Below are 18,500 nucleotides of genomic sequence, written 5' to 3'. Positions count from 1 at the left end.
TACTAATCCTCTTCATACGCCCGAGTATCTCTATATAAATTCACTAACATATGAATGCAAGAATTCAATAAGGATCGCATAGCCTATAATTATCTCTTGATATCTTATAATACCTATGTTATTTATTGCACAAGTAAGAATCATACATCGCCTCTCAGTCTCTGTACTAGTTCTAAATCATTCAATTGTTGCGCGAGCAATCGAAGCATTAAAACATAATAAATAATTAACACGTATTGAAGTTGCATTAAGTCTTGAAATTAAACAATATATTAAAACCCTAAGCTACATCTTCATCCTAACATAAAAAGTATTTAGCCACTCATAATGTCTGAATTAAACAAATATAAGTCAAAAGACATCATCGGATTTAATTACAATCAACAAGATAAAATTAATCCATGCTATCTTTGATGTTCGCCATACGAATACCAACAATTGCCCTTCGTTTTTCTTTCTTGCGTAGTGTAAATCTCCCGACAAATTATGACTGAACATGATTAATTCCACAATTCTTGCACAAAATCTTGATGAATTTTTGTACAAAAACTGGAATTACTTTCTTCCCTTGTTGCTGCTGCTGTCCGTCCGTCCTTTGTGCGTGTATATCCAGTTTCAATTTCTTCCCAGCTTTCCAAAACCAATTAGAATTCTAATTGTTGTCTTCTATCCACTTTCTGCCACAGCTTCCTCGTGCCAATAGGAGTCATTTCCCATAGGAAGTTCATTCCCACCCACTAATCCAATGCCCAATTTAATTCTAATTAAACTCAAGTCCTTCAATTTCTAATATCGTGGTAGTTGATCCCAAAATTGTATGCTTTATCCATATTTCCTCCTCGATCTGATCTTGAGTTTTCTCCTAAAATAATCAACAAATACAAATAATCAAGTGTCAAAGCCAAAATAATACTAACAAAAGCAACTTTCGGTGATTTAAATAAGTTTAACGGTTATCAAGTGGTTTCTTCAGAAGAAAGAGACCAGGACTCATCTTTCTCAAAAAGTTGAACAGTTCATTGTAAAACCAATTATTTTGTGGCCCATAATATTAAAGAATTGATTGAAGGTGATTAATATTACTAAAATCCTATTAGCTTTTATAACTGTCAACTTTGATGGAAAGTGGGGAGTTTCTCTCTTCCTATAAATATGAATGAAACTCATCAATTAATTCATTCAATTACAGAGAGGAAAAGTGAGAGAACGATTTCTTTAATTTAACAATTTCTTTTTGCAGATTTAATTACTCAATTATTGTCATGGATTAATGTATGTTTCTTGATCAATTAATTTATATATGAAAATCATGAATTCTAAAGACCTTGACATTAGGGTTTAATTACTTACATGTGGTATCAGAGCTATATTAAAGAATTCTTGATTTTCCTTTAATGATTAATGTTTACCACTAGTTGATCCTTAATTATTTCTTATAAATTTATAGATCAAACTTCTGTTGAAATTAATGAAGCTAATTATTGTCGAAAATTCACAACTGCAGTTTCTTGTTTCGTGGAATTAATCATAGTTATAGTTGGTTAGTGCACAGCCATTAAATGTTTATTTATTTCTGGACTCTTTATTTTCTTATTAATCACTGCAAATAATTGGAATACATTAATTCGTTTCAGGCGTCATGGATCCAGAATACGGCATTATTGTTATTGTGTGTTTTGGGTTATTAAATAAGGTTTGGTGAATTTGACCAAAGGATGTCGCCCTGTTCACATAATCATCTGCCGTTGTGCTAACAGTCAAATAATGGGTTTATTATGTATTTTGATATTAGTTGATGACCTGTAATACGTGAATAAACAGGATAATAATTAAAAATATTAAATGATAAATATTATGTTTATGTAATTAATGTTCAAGGGCTAATTATTGTGTGTTTTGGGTTATTAAATAAGGTTTGGTGAATTTGACCAAAGGATGTCGCCCTGTTCACATAATCATCTGCCGTTGTGCTAACAGTCAAATAATGGGTTTATTATGTATTTTGATATTAGTTGATGACCTGTAATACGTGAATAAACAGGATAATAATTAAAAATATTAAATGATAAATATTATGTTTATGTAATTAATGTTCAATTAATGTTGTTAGTTACTAACCAAAGTGGCCAAACATTATGGTATTGCAAACACTAAATTACATAATTTATTTATGTCAATTACTCTTGATAGTTTGATGCTTATAAATGAAAATAACTTTATTATTATTGTCAAGAGTATATTGACGTTCATAGATTATAAAATTATTATGGATCGTTCAAAGGTTAATCAGTTAATTTTATTAATTTTGAACATGATCGTGGTCAATTAATTTACTTGGTCAGATGTGTTTTGTATATCCAAAGATATAATAGTATATTTAATTACCAATTAAGTGAAATTAAATTAGCATCATTATGTCTATTTATGATGGTATAACGTAGTATCACCCAAAGGAGAACTATGATATAAATTTATTGTTATCTGAATCTGGAATTAAGTATTTAAATATAAACTCAAAGCATTAATATTAGAGCATTTTATATTTTACAGTATCCCATTTCTTTGCATTCACATGCTTCATCTGTACCACCGTTCAATGGGCTCAATTTCTCTGACCGGTGTGAACAAGTCCAATTCAATTTAAGTTTTTTGGACTTGGACTTGGACTTGGCACTTCAAGTTGAGAAACCGGTTGATCTTACTAATGAGATCAATGCCGATGAAAGGTCTTTTCATAAGGCTTGGGAAATGTCTAACAGATTAAGCCTAATGTTTATGCAGATGATCTTAGCAAAGATATCAAATCAACTATCCCTAAAACTGAGATTGCTAAGGAATATATGAAGTTTGTGGAAGAACGTTCTCAAACAGCTGACAAATCACTTGTTGGCACATTAATGGATACCTTAACCACCATGAAATTTGATGGTTCTCGTACCATGCATGAGCATGTTATTGAAATGAGTAACATTGCAGCAAGATTTAAGACTCTTGGGATGACTGTGAATGAGAACTTTTTGGTACAATTTATCATCAACTCCTTGCCTCCCGAGTATGGTCCATTTCATATGAACTATAATACCTTAAAGAATAAATGGAATGTGAATGAATTGCACAGTATGCTCATGCAAGAGGAGACAAGGCTTAAGAATCAAGGAATCCATTCAGCTCATATCGTAAGTCATCAAGGAGCTGGAAAGAAATATAAGAAAAGATCTGGAAATGGCATTAATCAAGGACCACTAAAGATAAATGAGTCTTCTGCCCAAATCCAAAATAAGGAAAACAAGAAAGATACGTGTCATTTCTGTCGCAAACCTGCGCACCATAAAAAGGACTGCCCGAAACGTAAGGCATGGTTCGAAAGTAAATGTAAGATTATTTCTTATGTATGTTTCGAATCTAATTTGGCAGAAGTTCCTCATAATACATGGTGAATTGATTCCGAATGTACCACTCATGCTACTAATATGATGCAGAGATTCTTTTCAATCCAGACCATAAATCCAAATGAAAAGTTTGTCCTCATGGGAAATCAAGTCAAAGCTCCAGTTGAAGCCATTGGAACCTATCGTTTGATTTTAGATACTGGACATCATTTAGATTTATTTCAAACACTTTATGTACCTTCTATTTCTCGCAATTTAGTTTCTTTATCGAAACTTGATTCTGTTGATATTTATTTGATGGTGAAAATAGATGTTTAAACTTGTTTAACCAAAATCATCTTATCGATTCCGCTATTCTTTGTGATGGCTTATATAAATTAAAGCTTGATAAACTTTTTGCCGAGACTCTTTTGACCTTGCATCATAATGTTGTTACTAAACGCGGTTTATTGAATGAACAATCTGCTAACTTGTTGCATAAAAGTTTGAGTCACATATCTAAGGAAAGGATAGAAAGATTGGTAAAGAATAAAATTCTCCCTGACTTGGATTTTAGTGATCTTGGAACTTATGTGGATTGTATTAAAGGTAAACAAACCAAACACACAAAGAAAAGAGCCATAAGAAGCACACAGCTTTCTTGAGATAATACATACCGATATATGTGGGCCTTTTGATGTTCCATCCTTTGGTGGAGAAAAGTATTTTATCACATTTATTGATGATTTTTCACGTTATGGTTATGTCTATCTGCTCCATGAAAAGTCTCAAGATGGAAATACTTTAGAGATTTTTGTCGATGAAATTGAATGACAATTAGACAGAAAGGTAAAAATTATTAGATTTGATAGAGATGGTGAATATTATGGCAGGTATGATGAAATTGGACAACACCTTAATCCATTTGCTAAATTTATTGAAAGACATGACATATGTTCTCAATACACTATGTCAGGTACACCACGACAAAATGGTGTGGCTGAAAGGCGTAATCGTACTCTAATAGAAATAGTTAGATGTATGTTAAGCAATTCGTCTTTACCCATTTCTTTGTGGATGTTTTCATTAAAGACTGTTATGTATCTGCAAAATAGGGTTCCTAGAAAGACAGTTCGAAAAACTCCTTTTAAAATGTGGACAGGAAGAAAACCCAATTTAAGGCATCTGCATGTTTGGGATTGCCCAGTAGAAGTAAGAATTTATAATCAACATGAAAAGAAACTGGACTAAAAAACAATCAGTGGATTTTTCATTGGTTATCCAGAAAAATCAAAAGGGTATAGATTTTATTGTCCTAACCATAGTACTAGAATTGTTGAAACTGAAAATGCTAAGTTCATTGAGAATGGTAAGTTAGTGGGAGTTTGGAACCACGAAATGTGGAAATACGAGAAGTTAAAGAGTTCAAATTTCTCTACCCTCAACTCCTTCTAATGTTGTTCCTCAAATTGTTGAACGGCATGACAATTTACCTGAACAACAAATAAATGATCAAACATCCCACAATGAAATTGCCACTGATGAACCTACATTAAATGAACCACAAAAAATAGCATTAAGAAGGTTACAAAGATAACGTAGACCTGCTATTTCTGATGATTATGTGGTTTACCTACAAGAGTCTGAATTTGACTTGGGAATTGTTGATGATGATCCAATTTCATTTTCACAGGCTATTGAGAGCGCTAATTCTGATAAGTGGTAAGATGACTTGAAATCTATAAAACATAATGAAGTCTGAGATCTCGTCGAATTATCAGAATCATGTAAAAGAGTTGGGTGTAAATCGGTCTTTAAGATCAAGCGCGACTCTAATAATAATATCGAACGATATAAAGCTAGACTTGTCGCCAAAGGTTTTACTTAAAAAAGTGGCATTGATTATAAGAAGACATTTTCGCCAGTCTCTAAAAACGACTCACTCAGAATTATAATGGATTTAGTAGCTCATTATAACTTAGAGCTATATCAAATGGATATGAAAACCGCCTTTCTAAATGGAAATTTAGATGAAAAAGTTTATATGGTCAGCCTGAAGGTTTTTCAGTTGAAGGAAAGGAATACAGGGTGTGTAAGTTAAAGATATTAATATAAGGACTTAAACATGCTTCCCGTCAATGGTATCTTAAGTTCAACGATACCATTACTTCCTTTGGATTTAAGGAAAACATCGTTGATCGGTGTATATAACTAAAGGTCAGTGAGAGCAAGTTTATATTTTTTATTCTGTATGTTGATGACATTTTGCCAGCTACTAATAATTTTGGTCTATTACACGAGACTAAGAAATTTCTCTCTAAAAATTTTGAAATGAAAGACATGATAGAGGCAACCTATGTGATTGGAATTGAAATATTCTGTGATAGGTAACAAGGATTGTTAGGGTTGTCTTAAAAAGTATACATCAATAAAGTTTTAGAGAGATTTAAGATGAAAAATTGTCCAACAATTGTTGTTCCAATTCAGAAAGGAGACAAGTTTAGTCTCATGCAATGTTCTAAAAACGAATTGAAACGCAAAAAAATGACAGTTATTCTTTATGCATCTCTTGTTGGAAGCTTAATGTATGCACAAACTTGCACCAGGCCAGACATCAGTTTTGCTGTCGGAATGCTGGGCAAGTATCAAAATAACCTGGGACTTGATCATTGGAAAGTTGAAAAGAAAGTATTGAGATACTTGCAATGAACGAAAGATCACGTACTCACTTATAGGAGATCTGATAACTTGGAGGTCATTGGGTATTCAGATTCGGACTTTACTAGACGTGTGGATACTAGAAAGTCTACATTTGGCTTGCACCAGGCCAGACATCAGTTTTGCTGTCGGAATGCTGGGCAAGTATCAAAATAACCTGGGACTTGATCATTGGAAAGTTGCAAAGAAAGTATTGAGATACTTGCAATGAACGAAAGATCACGTACTCACTTATAGGAGATCTGATAACTTGGAGGTCATTGGGTATTCAGATTCGGACTTTACTAGACGTGTGGATACTAGAAAGTCTACATTTGACTATCTGTTCCTCTTGGCTGAAGGGGCTATATTATGAAAAGTGCGAAGCAGTCGGTCAATGCTGCATCCACTATGGAAGCCGAGTTTGTGGCATGTTGTAAGGCCATAGTTCAAGGATATTGATTGCGGAACTTTATTTCAGAGCTTGAAATTTTCGACAGCATAGCTAGGCAGTTGAAACTTTATTGTGACAATTCTACAGCGGTCTTCTTTTCAAAGAACGACAAGTACTATAAAGGTGCTAAATACATGGAACTGAAATACTTTGCCGTTAAAGAAGAAGTTCAAAAACAAAGGGTGTCAATTGAGCATATTAGCACAAATCTTATGATCGCAGATCCATTAACGAAATGATTGCCACCAAAGACATTTAATGAACATGTTGAAAGGATGGGCACTATTGAAAATATTATCATTGGTATTATTATGTAATTATGATGCTTATGTATTGATACTTTGAGCTCATTTACGTATTGTTTTTGACAAAATATTATTATTGTCATAACTGTTGGTACATGTACGTGAATGGATTATGTGAATGCTGATAGGGATAGTCTTTTCGAAGACATTACTGTAATACAATTACCGAACTTCTCATTATGTGTCAAGTTGGATAGGGACTAATATTTTAGTACATGGAAAGAATTATGTCGATATGATGCTGTAAAACCATCATGACTCTTATTAGTCTTTACTTAAGGGATGATATATTAAGTGGCCAATGTTTGATAGATTTTAGCTAATGATATGTGCATTATGTTATATACCACATAACAAAGCAAAATTACACGGGGCCAAGAGTGAGAATGTAAAACCAATTATTTTGTGGCCCATGTAATATTAAAGAATTAATTAAAAGTGGTTAATATTACTAAAATCCTATTGGCCCAATCGAGAAGTGGCAGTTTTATAACTGTCCACTTTGATGGAAAGTGTGGAGTTTTGTGGTCTATAGGAAACTAACTGCCTCTCTCTGCCTATAAACGTGAATAAAACTCATCAATTAATTCATTCAATTACAGAGAGGAAAAGTGAGAAAACGATTTCTTTAATTTAACAATTTCTTCTTGTAGATTTAATTACTATTGCCATGGATCTAGGTATGTTTCTTGATCAATTAATTTATATGTGAAAATCATGAATTCTAAAGACCTTGGCATTAGGGTTTAATTGCTTACATTCATCCCAGCTTTCCTTGTCCTTGTGTGTTACAGATGATCCTGCCGAAGCATCGCCAGCTGATATCCCAGAATTTTCTGTGTCTTGGTCAAATGTTCCGTATTGAGTAGGCGAAAAGGCATGAGGAATGGCCAATGAAACAGCCCTCCGTAAAGCAGCATTGTACTGTTCACTGTGTTCTCTGGCTAACGATTCCTGTCGTTCCATCCTCTGCTCTGGTGGAACCTGTAGACCATCATCTTTCTCCCGCATCAGCTGTAATCCATAAAAGAGCATTAGAGGGATTGAAGTTTTAAGCACTTACCGAAAAACATCCCGTTATATGTTTGAGGTCAAAAGGATCGAATAATTTTATGAAAAAAGAAAGATAAACTGCTATTATGTTAATAGCCATACAACGGGATCTATTGGAGATCATTTGTTAAATTGCCTTCAAGGCTTCAACTGTTGGTAGAAGAAACATTGACAGTCTTACTTCAAGAGCCCTTTCGGCTTCTCTCTCTATCCAAATGATGGCATGGTCAGAAGTGGCATTACAAGAGAGAACTATATGCTCAAATCTTCCATCCACTGGAACCGCTGTCTTCACAATTGGTGGGAATCTTCCACATCTATTTGCATAAACAGACATGGTAATCCAAATTGACTAATAATTGATATAATAAATAAAATTGCAAACCGCCCACATAATTTCTGGAATTATAGCATCCCCTTTTAGAGTCATATGTTGCAAAGTTGACAGAACTTTTGAGCAATGATTCGGGTCATTTATCAGAAAGTGATGAAGATAATAGGCCGAATTACAGGATGTAAATTAGCTACAAGTCCAAGTTTGTGCTCAGTGGGATTTATAACGGTGAAACAATTTTCTCCTTTTTGCTGTATCATTTAGTTGATTTGTTGGTCAAAATAATACTTGTTCCCCAAATTTAGTTCAAAAATATTAGCATGGCATAAGTGGATATTTTTTAAAAATAACTTCCTGCATACCTGAAAGGTTTGCGCTCAACAATGTGATAAAGGCGACCAGGGGAATATAACCTCCTTGGATCTTTGAGCTTCTTCGTCTCTGGTATGCAAGTATCTATCATGCATCTCAGGCACAGCAAGCATGGTAAACTGTCCATGAAGTAGACGCTTATATAAATAAGGGTCTTCAGTTTGCAGCAAAAGAGATTTAGCATTAAAAAGAACCCAACAAGTGCTTTACCAGAAAAGTGACTTGAAGATGTCCTCCAAGGGGGTCGCCGTTCGGGGCAAGAAATCATCCTGTATCAGTAAGGAAGTGGCTCGTTAAAATTCAGTAATGTGTTGCTTTATTACATGTTCCCATACATACATGTGGAAGCAAGAAGTTCCTGCAATATGTAAATGTATGATAATAAGAAAAAACACAGAGAGAAGAACATGGAAGAAAGTTACTTCTTTTCCATCCATTTGGAAGTGCTGCTGATAGTAACAAAATTACTTTCAATTAACACCGAAATAATTTGGTCATATGAAGTAACAATACAAACAACACATGAAAATTTGAGTAGCTCTACATTCTTATTTTCCTCCTCAACTATGAAAAGAATCCCTTCTGAATGCAAATTATCCTCGAATTTCAAACTGAAGTATGCGTTTTGACATAGGTAAGAGCAATATCAACTTGCTAGCTTATTTACAAGTGTAACTGAAGATTTTTTTTTTTTTTTTTTTTTTTTTTTTTTTTTTTTTTTTTTTTTTTTTTTTTTTTTTTTTTTTTTTTTTTTTTTTTTTTTTTTTTTTTTTTTTTTTTTTTTTTTTTTTTTTTTTTTTTTTTTTTTTTTTTTTTTTTTTTTTTTTTTTTTTTTTTTTTTTTTTTTTTTTTTTTTTTTTTTTTTTTTTTTTTTTTTTTTTTTTTTTTTTTTTTTTTTTTTTTTTTTTTTTTTTTTTTTTTTTTTTTTTTTTTTTTTTTTTTTTTTTTTTTTTTTTTTTTTTTTTTTTTTTTTTTTTTTTTTTTTTTTTTTTTTTTTTTTTTTTTTTTTTTTTTTTTTTTTTTTTTTTTTTTTTTTTTTGGTTTCCTGGAACATGTATTTATAATCAATGAATGTTCTCACATATCTGTTGATTGTATATACAGGATCTGGTCAATATTTTTAATCTTCTAGGTTATGCCAGCTAGAAAGAATTTGCCATGACAAGGTCGTTGAGTTAAATAGACAAGAGTCAAAATCAGACTACAAGGTGCTTGAAGCTGTTAGACTGCAAAAGCTGAAGGAAGATGGAAATCTGTTAAGAAAAAAGGATGGGACTTCTAAATTTTCTTTCTTTTGAACTGGCATGGCTTATCCAGCCTCTAGTAAAAAGGTCTTATATAAATCAAAGATGCACATTCCCCAACTGAATGAGCAGAACCAGACAAACTATGAGACCTGAAAATAAGTAGCATATAATTTGGATTATCTTCAAAGTTTTCTGATACCATATCAATTCATGTCATGTGAGTGTTCAGGCAACAATTAAACTAAATTTTACATTGTAGTCCAGTTTCAGCTCCTACATCATTCCAAGTAGCAACTGGAAAAACAGTATAGATGGAAATGAAAAATTCAATTGGAGAAATGCATATTTTTGAGGAACGGAACACCATTTTATAGATATTTATCCCAAAACTTCCGCCTATGCAAGCTCCATGTTCGAGAAAATAAAACACTGTGCTTTATAGATAAATTACATACAATTTGAAAATAAGGTCACGAAACCCACAAAATTAAGCAAAACAAAACATGCAAAAACTACATAAGAACTTACCTGAAGCACAACAGAATTGATGACATCAGCATATCTCACAGCCAAATTAAGCGACATACACCTGGCAGGTGCAATAGCAAAACACCTTATTCTCTTTCGGTCAATATTCCCCAACCCGTAACGATTTTGCACTAGCAGCATAGTCAATAATGCAGCCACGCCTGATCCTAAGGAATGTCCTGTAAAAGTCAATTTATAATTTGGATATTTTTCCACGAGTTCCTTCAGAATGTCATACTCGGAGTTGAACACGCACTCAGCTGCTTTCAACAGCCCATTGTGAACATAGCCCTCATCGAAGTTTCTTTTCTTGTTATCAAGCAAAAGGGCATAATCACTTTCCTTGGCCATATTAAGCCCCCTAATAGCAAGAACTATATCGGCATGATCATGATCAAGATAAATCAAGTATGGGGGGGCTTGTCCGTGTGTATCCTCATAAGTTCTTTTCATAATTAACCAATCTGGATTGATTCCATACCCTTGAGGAGGCTCCCAAAGAGGGTGTCTTAGATCATCCTCGTAAACAGCCAGTATGTATCGGCAGAGCCTCGGGACAGGTTCAAACTCTTCAGCTGTGGCAAGGTCCCAAGTCTCACTGTCATGACCTGCGGAGTATAGACACCTTTTCCATGCCCACCGTGCACACGCTAAGCAGTATACACACTCAAGAAGCGGAAGGCCACACAGAATTGACATTACCTCCTAATATCGAAGCATGATAACTTAAATGGAAGGAAATGTGAGATTTAACAGACTGTCTCGGAAGGGTAAACGAGAAAGGGATTCAAGATCAAAACACCCTAAAAAGAATTATCGATTTATTTATGCTATTTGGGATTGTTTTTCCAAGTACAGGATATGGATAACAATCCAACAGTTCATAAGAAGCGAATGCACGAATTGAAATAGGTAATTCAAGCGGTATACGAAAGTAAGGCAAATTAAATTGACGACTGGAAATTGGAAAATTCAAATATGGTTTTCTATCAATAGAAGATTACAAGGGGATACGTAAACCTCCAATAAAATCAATAAACGAACTGATAAGCTATTATAGGATTACCACCAAAAAGCTTCAGCGCACACAATATTCAACGACTAAACTTCCTTATTCCAGTTAAAAAGAGAGAGAAAAGCTAAAAGCATTTAATTAAGACAAGCTCTCAGAGAAATCAAAGATTCGATTAAATTTAAACTGATTACAGTACAGCGGTAGCAATAAACTGTAACTGGATTTCCACTTGCTGAGCATTGAACCTGAACGCGAAAAAACAATGATTTTCAACTATTCATATCGAGAGAAAAACAGCCAACGTATGGAATTCAATTCCGATACAGAGCAAGGAGAAATTTAAGCATCAAAACTGCAGAAGAATTAGAGCATGAAACAAGCAACAAATTGTGGAGTTCCGCAGTTGGGCGTACTAATAATTGCTGAGTGTTTCTGTACCTGAGAATAAAATTAAAAGAGAAATTATGATGAAGAAGAAAGTGAGACATTTTCCGGGGTAATAGAAGACAAGGTTTCTTACATCGGGTAGGGCAGTAATTATCTGACTTGTTTTACAGATGGTTCATCAGAAAGAAACGAAAAAAAAAGTCCAAAAATTATAGAAAACACTCTGAAATCAACTCAATATTATTTATAATGTAGAATGACCAAAATTAATCCATAAGTCGGGTTAAATAGCTACAAAATATAAAATTATAGAGAAATTATCAAAAATGGCAAAATCTCGAAATTACACCAGAATAAAATATTAAGTAAAAGAAATAGGTTGCCAAAAATTTGGCTCAGTTCGAGTTTTCTAACATATGAAAAAAAGGAAACGAAATATTACCATAAATAGCAAAAAATAACTAAAAATTGAATTTCGAAAAAGAAAACAGCGAATTTTGAGTTCAAAATTGACTCCCACCAAGCATAGCTGGGTGGCCATGACGTGCGCGCCGAAAAAAGCTTTCAGGATTGGGGTCATAATAACGATTCTGATAACCGTAACCAAAATTATGGCCAAATTACCAAAGACGTGTTAAATTCCCCCAATCAAAGAAATAATTGCGATTCACTTCCCACTTCCCATCTTTGCGCCGATCCACCATCTCATGGTACCTCATCGCCATCATCGTGCTATCTGACAAATCAGCATCACTCCGACCCGAATCCTCCTGTATCAGTTTCACCATTCACCAGATAGTTAATTCGTCTCAACTACAACTAACCTCAAATTTGAAAGGTATTTTTCATCTACCGTCACTGAACTTCCAGAAAAAGTTCGATTAGACCATTAAAATTTTAATTTATCATGAACTTCAAAGATTCATATATCATTAGCCCGCCTCGTATCGTATCCTAAAGTGATTAAAATTAATTAATTGATAATCATGCAATCAGAATACGATCGATGCTCATTTTCTTTTGTTTATAAAATAATAATACAATCATCGTACTTCTTTTTAAAACTTTTAGCTATTTATCTTGAGTTAGCCAGCTCCTTCAGGAGAGAATCCACTCTGCTAAGGATAGGATCTAGTTATCGTCTCTATCTTCAAGTAGTCCTGCTCTACCAACATTTAGCTAATAAGACCCGCATATTTCTTAATGAGCCAGTCAGACCCTATCAATTCACAGAAGGAAAGAAGAAGATAGCAAAAAATCTTCTACATAATTATTGCATAACATGCAAACTTATCAATATGCCATGTCATAAAAGTGTGATAAAAAAAGGAAAGGAACTTCATTTAACCAACGTAAAGATATTAATTATAACCCTATCACTACCATTTTGACAGCGCCACATGGAGAAAAATTTCGATGGGATGGTCGTAGCCTCAACTCATGGGTGAGGGTGGCCACCGATGAGGTGGTGGTTCTCCATTTGACGATCGCACTACGTAGGATGATATTGAAAGCTCAGGAATGACTAACTAAGCAGTGGGTAAATTGGTTTTTAAAAACTTTTTGAAAATTAATTCTAAATATAAATCAATATGATAGCAAACATGTCAATTAAACACAAATAAGGAAGTAAGTAATGACTGAATTGATAAATTCAAATAATAAGCACAAATATAAAAGCGATATGTAAAAAGGAGAAAGAATACAAACGATATGATTGAGAGGTTTGATTCAAAACAATGATCTACTTTCTTCATTACCAAGCTCTTCAGCACGAGCTATGTTGATTGACTTATGTTACAATCCAACTCTTTATAATGTTTCCAATGACTTACAAACAAGAAGCACCAATCATTTACAAAGTTGAGTTTTATGAGACCTCAACATGACTCATATTATTGAGCTTTACGGAACCTCAATATGATCCACACAGTGACTTACAACATAAAATATCGTTTCTTACACAATATTGAGCTTTTCGGAAACTCAACATGACCCACACTTTATCAAAGTGATTTTATAACCAAATCCTCTCTTGATAAATAATACAAATAAGTTTAATTACAAAGAGGGACTAACATTTCAATGAATAACAATAAATGGTAGCTCAAATATTAGATGAAATACTTTGATGGATATGATAATTAAAAATTAGATTCAATCAGTCAAAGTAATTTAATGAGAAGATGAAGAATAAATAAATTCAATATAAGTTATCTTCTCTCTCTTTTAATAAATGATTATAACAAATTAAGTACCAAGAAAGAGAGGATAAATTTTGATGAATAAAATGATTTGCAAGTTTAATTCAATCAATCGAAGTTTTCAATATGAAGTAGTAGAAATGATATAATATAAGTTCAAAACTTTTCTTCAAAATATTTCTCTCCTCTATGAATGATAGAAATAAGTTAAGTAAAAAATGAGAGATAAAAAACTTTGATGAATATAATAATTAAAGACTTTAGATTAATAAAAATTTTAATATGAAGAAATAAATATAATGAATGCAAAGGAAAGTCAAAAAATTTTTAAAACAAAAAATCTCACATTGATACACTGAAAAATCTTACGAAAAATGGAAAGGGTGTAGATATTTATAGAGTTTAAAAAAAAAATAAAAAAAAATCTGTATTTGAGGAAGACAAGTCCTATTGACCTCCTCTTGTCCGGAAGATCAACATAGCCATTTGTACAACAAAAATTAGAAGTCGGAATGGTCAAATTTCAGATCGTTAGAGGGGTCCGGTAAATAGCCTCTCTGGGCGGTTGACCGCCATTGTAGCACTATCTTTTTACATTTTGACCCCATTTATTTTGACTTGAAAGTTTTGAAGTGCATGGACCTTTAAAAAATATTTTTAACTAACTTTTTAATGATAAAAATGTTTTTTAAAGTCCAAATACTACTTTTAAAAGTCATTTTTATATTTGATCAAAACGTTGCATTGGAATAACTTTTAATGGACAAAAATTGTTTTTAATGCACATAAGGATTTTGAGCTTAGCCATTGATTGTCAAATATCAAAGTGTTAGTACCTTTACATTTTACCTAAGAAATCAAGTTTTTGATATTCCTCCTAAGTTTGGCTCTTAAATTCTTGAATGTGTGATTTCGATCTTGACCTCTTTCTTTGATGCTTTCTCTCGTGCTCTTGATATTTCTTCGTCTCGAATGATTTGAGTTGAGTACTTAGTGCTTAATTGATTTTAACATTGAGCTATCATTACTCAAAATAAATTATTATAAATAATATTAATCTTGTTTATTATGATCAAAATATTGATGATGAAATTAACCATGTTTCAACTGATGCGACTGCCCCATCAAAATTTTTCTCCACCACATGGTGATTATGTTTTGAAGGTGAGATATAATATAACTGACAAGTGATGGCTAAGGCTCCATTTGACAGATTTATAAATAGATCATAGAGAAGTATTGTAGTAAATTCGATAGACAAAAAGTAAGGATAAATGAAATTAATGATTGAAATGTGACGATAAGTGATAAGTGATATGAATTGTGAAAATTTAAATGAAAGATTGAACATTGAATCAACTCAACTTTTTAATGGAAGATCAGGAGTTAGTGCGAATTATGTGTGGATCAATTTTCATTCTTGTGCAAGGAAGGTAAATTATTTTCAATAATTTCTTCTATGGCAAACGAGGCATTAACTACCATCCCCCAACATTCTCGAACTTCTTCGACAAACGACGACGTTTATTGAAAATAAGAATCGAAATGACAATTCTACCCTAGTGAAATTTTTGGTATCTCAAACATCTTCTCATTCCCATTTTACTATAAGAGGTTCCACTTCCGTAAAACCCTAGTTCTGTGCTCGCCTCCGCCTCAGATTCCAGCATCAGATCTGACAGATCGAAGAAAAGGTAAAACCTGAATGAGCATGATTGAAACATACGACGCTTACGTAAATCCACTCGTTTGGTCTCGTATTTCTTTTAGTTTGTATGTATGTATGTATCTATATTTTTATCTCTGTACTTGTGAACATAATTCACGTGGGTTAGATTTAAAAACGCAGTTTGTTTTTAGTAAGAATCATTTCTGTGAAATATATCATCTTCTGGACGTATGTAAATGTTTAGGGGCAGCTCAGTTAATGGTATGATTTTTTGCTGGAATTTTTGAGAAAAAAAATGTTATTGTGCATAATTGTGTATGTTGTTGTCATATAGGTAATGTCTCCAAAGCAGCCACATACTGGCTTATTTGTCGGCCTGAACAAAGGCCATGTCGTGACCCCGAAGGAATTAGCTCCCCGCCCCTCGGCTAGGAAAGGGGTAAGTTTTATCTATGCCATTTTGGCTAGTTCATTTTGCTTTTTCTAAATGTCTTTTGGCTAGTTCAAGTAGATGAAGTTCCATATGAGTTAAAGCATGTTTGGCTGAATTTGAAGGGTTTATTTTATTTTTTATAGGTAATTAAGTTTTCAAAGTTTTAAAATAAATTTCTTTTACTGGTGAAAATTTGAAATGGGAAATTATCCAAACATGTACGGAGACATCGGTACTTCATCTGAGCTTAGCCAAACATGCTCTTGATTCAAATAATTCAAATTCTTATTATGGATCGTTTCTGTGTAAGATACTAGAAAAGGAAATGACGTATGGGCAGGGTATAAACCAAAGTCTGGGAAATTTAATTATAGGGTTATGTTGGCATACAAACAGTTGTTAACGACCGTATACCAAATGAGTTCTGTGAATACAGAGTACTTAACAAGTAGATTATTGTTTTAAGGTTTTCAGCTAAAATTTATAGTATCCAGTCTTATATTAGTTGATCGAAGATGCAACATGACATGTGGTTAAGATGTAACTTCTCATCCGCAATGTATGTGGTTTTTAATTCTATTTCCTTTTTTGTTATTGATGGACTCAGAAAACGAGCAAGAGAGTGCACTTTGCAAGGAGCCTTATCCGGGAAGTTGCTGGGTTTGCACCATATGAGAAGAGAATTACTGAGCTGCTTAAAGTTGGCAAGGACAAGCGTGCTTTGAAGGTAGCGAAGAGAAAGTTGGGCACCCACAAGAGGGCCAAGAAGAAGAGAGAAGAGATGTCTAGCGTTCTTCGGAAAATGAGGTAATCGTCTCAAATGACATTATTTCCTTTGAAATTCATCATCCTTCTATATATTTTTCATCTTTAAATTGAGAAATTTCAACAAGTATTTACTTGTAGTGGATTGAGAGGTATTCAATTTATTTCTGAGTTTCCAGCGTGGTCTTTAAAATGACTTGTTGAGACTTGATGGTTTCTAACTGCTATATCATTTGGTAAATTTATGTAGGGCTGCTGGAGGTGGAGAAAAGAAGAAGTGAAGTCTTGTTTCTTAGTCTCTCTGTTGTCAGAGTGAAAATCAAAAATTTGGGTGGTTGTGTTTGCTCTGGATTAGTTAATACTGTTTCATTTAGCTTTCAATCTATTTTGTTTTTTAGAACACAAAATTATTGTCAGAAATTGATTTTATGTTGGTATTATCACATCTTTGGTTATTTTATTAGTGAATTTTTTGTGCCCAACCTGTCTAAGTAGGCAAATTCCCAGTTTCCTCCTGATTTCATCTTGAGCTTGTTGGCTCTGGATAAGAGAATCAAAGACTGATGTGTGATCCCCAGCTTAGGTTATGAGTTTCTCTCATTTGAATCGTAATACTTGCTTTTGTTAGGGGTTATTCCGATAAACAGGATAGAAAATTTATATGGATGGGGACATGAGATGTTGTCATGTGTAGTGAAGTTAATCGCCACTAGCTAATTGTGAAGCTCGAGTGGTTTTTCATGTTGCAATTTGCAGAACCCCATTAGAGTGAGAACTAGTAATCTATCTAGTAATCCCCACTCCAGTCGCGAAACAGTGACAATGAATCTCATTTTACAACCATCTTAGCTTAAAGATCTTCAATTCCTCCAAGATACCTAGTCAGCAATAAATTTATGGTTGCTACAACTGTCTAATGCAATTTTTTCCTACTGCCCATTTTGGTAGATTCAAAATGTATAGGCACCAAAAAAACTGTCAAAAGCCCCTGGTTCAGACAGCCTGATCTTGTCTCAGTGGATGGCATAAAAATTTCTCATGGCTAAGAGTCACAAGTAAGGTTCTCTTGTTATATAAAACAGTGGGAAGTTTTTATCTTACTCACTAATGGTAGGAGATCAACTTCACTGGTTCAGATATGCAGTGCACAATTCCATGTATTGAAACCGTTGGTATAATCTCTTGACCCTTTCTTTTCAATTTCTACGAGTTGCTCAAACTTCCTTGACAGCTAAAGTAGCTTTTGAGCTTCACTCCATTCTCTTTAAAGGGCCAAATGCCTTCGATTTGGTGGCATCTTTTAGGCCTACTGCCCGCCTGGCCATTTTTGAGATCTCTTTTAACACAGCCTGTTGGATGATTTCGTTTATTGTATCTTTGGATTTCCCTTTCTTACCATTAAGCTTTTTCACCAAGTTCTCTGACCTTCCAATGGTTTCTTCAACCGAAAAAGTGCTCTCCTGCAGCTAACCATTTAAGACCCGTTTCTGCTTCCTCAATTAAACCATTGTCAATTCACGTTATGAATTTTTTATACAGACCCGTATGATGTTCAATACCGAAAATATTCATAGGTTCTTCATCAGTTAGACATATCTTTCAAAAAAATTTCGATGACGTAGTTCGCCATAATCTCATAATATGCAATGGGATGAAAAAAGCTTTTGAA

General features: G+C 33.4%; 2 protein-coding genes across 4 annotated transcripts; one reads left to right on the top strand and one right to left on the bottom strand.

Moving 5' to 3' along the window:
- Window positions 1–236: 236 nt before the first annotated feature.
- Window positions 237–11,917, bottom strand: LOC111406101. 3 transcript variants are annotated; one of them, XM_023035304.1, is made up of 7 exons: window positions 10,359–11,907; window positions 8,794–8,852; window positions 8,574–8,702; window positions 8,059–8,194; window positions 7,583–7,838; window positions 4,808–4,861; window positions 237–861 (listed from the first exon to the last, which is right to left on the bottom strand). In XM_023035304.1, exons 1-6 carry the CDS (start codon window positions 11,055–11,057, stop codon window positions 4,833–4,835), a joined length of 1,308 nt encoding a protein of 435 aa, XP_022891072.1. In that variant the 5' UTR covers window positions 11,058–11,907; the 3' UTR covers window positions 237–861; window positions 4,808–4,832. The 3 variants fall into 3 exon arrangements, with proteins under 3 accessions (XP_022891072.1, XP_022891073.1, XP_022891074.1); XM_023035305.1 differs by lacking the exon at window positions 4,808–4,861 and having other exon boundaries at window positions 237–862; window positions 10,359–11,904; XM_023035306.1 differs by lacking the exons at window positions 237–861; window positions 4,808–4,861 and having other exon boundaries at window positions 7,702–7,838; window positions 7,980–8,194; window positions 10,359–11,917.
- A 3,634-nt stretch (window positions 11,918–15,551) lies between these two features.
- LOC111406100 (60S ribosomal protein L36-2-like) lies at window positions 15,552–17,299 on the top strand. Its single transcript, XM_023035303.1, has 4 exons — window positions 15,552–15,658; window positions 15,968–16,072; window positions 16,674–16,873; window positions 17,082–17,299. The coding sequence occupies exons 2-4, from the start codon at window positions 15,971–15,973 to the stop codon at window positions 17,110–17,112; spliced, it is 333 nt and encodes a 110-aa protein (XP_022891071.1). The 5' UTR covers window positions 15,552–15,658; window positions 15,968–15,970; the 3' UTR covers window positions 17,113–17,299.
- Window positions 17,300–18,500: the final 1,201 nt, after the last annotated feature.

The sequence above is a fragment of the Olea europaea genome, chromosome 12, assembly GCF_002742605.1.
Source record: "Olea europaea var. sylvestris chromosome 12, O_europaea_v1, whole genome shotgun sequence".
NCBI classification, from domain to species: Eukaryota; Viridiplantae; Streptophyta; class Magnoliopsida; order Lamiales; family Oleaceae; genus Olea; species Olea europaea.
This window is presented reverse-complemented; position numbering and strand designations above follow the sequence as displayed.

Excerpts from the sequence above, each read along its gene's own strand:
- LOC111406101 (XM_023035304.1), bottom strand. The coding sequence starts at position 11,057 with ATGTCAATTCTGTGTGGCCTTCCGCTTCTTGAGTGTGTATACTGCTTA. Across the intron at positions 7,839-8,058 it reads AAGCCGAAAGGGCTCTTGAA|CTGATGCGGGAGAAAGATGA; the intron begins GTAAGACTGTCA and ends TATGGATTACAG. Across the intron at positions 4,862-7,582 it reads CAAGGAAAGCTGGGATGAAT|GTAAATTGTCATGCCGTTCA; the intron begins GTAAGCAATTAA and ends TTTGTTGTTCAG.
- LOC111406100 (XM_023035303.1), top strand. The coding sequence starts at position 15,971 with ATGTCTCCAAAGCAGCCACATACTGGCTTATTTGTCGGCCTGAACAAA. Across the intron at positions 16,073-16,673 it reads GCCCCTCGGCTAGGAAAGGG|AAAACGAGCAAGAGAGTGCA; the intron begins GTAAGTTTTATC and ends TGATGGACTCAG. Across the intron at positions 16,874-17,081 it reads AGCGTTCTTCGGAAAATGAG|GGCTGCTGGAGGTGGAGAAA; the intron begins GTAATCGTCTCA and ends AAATTTATGTAG.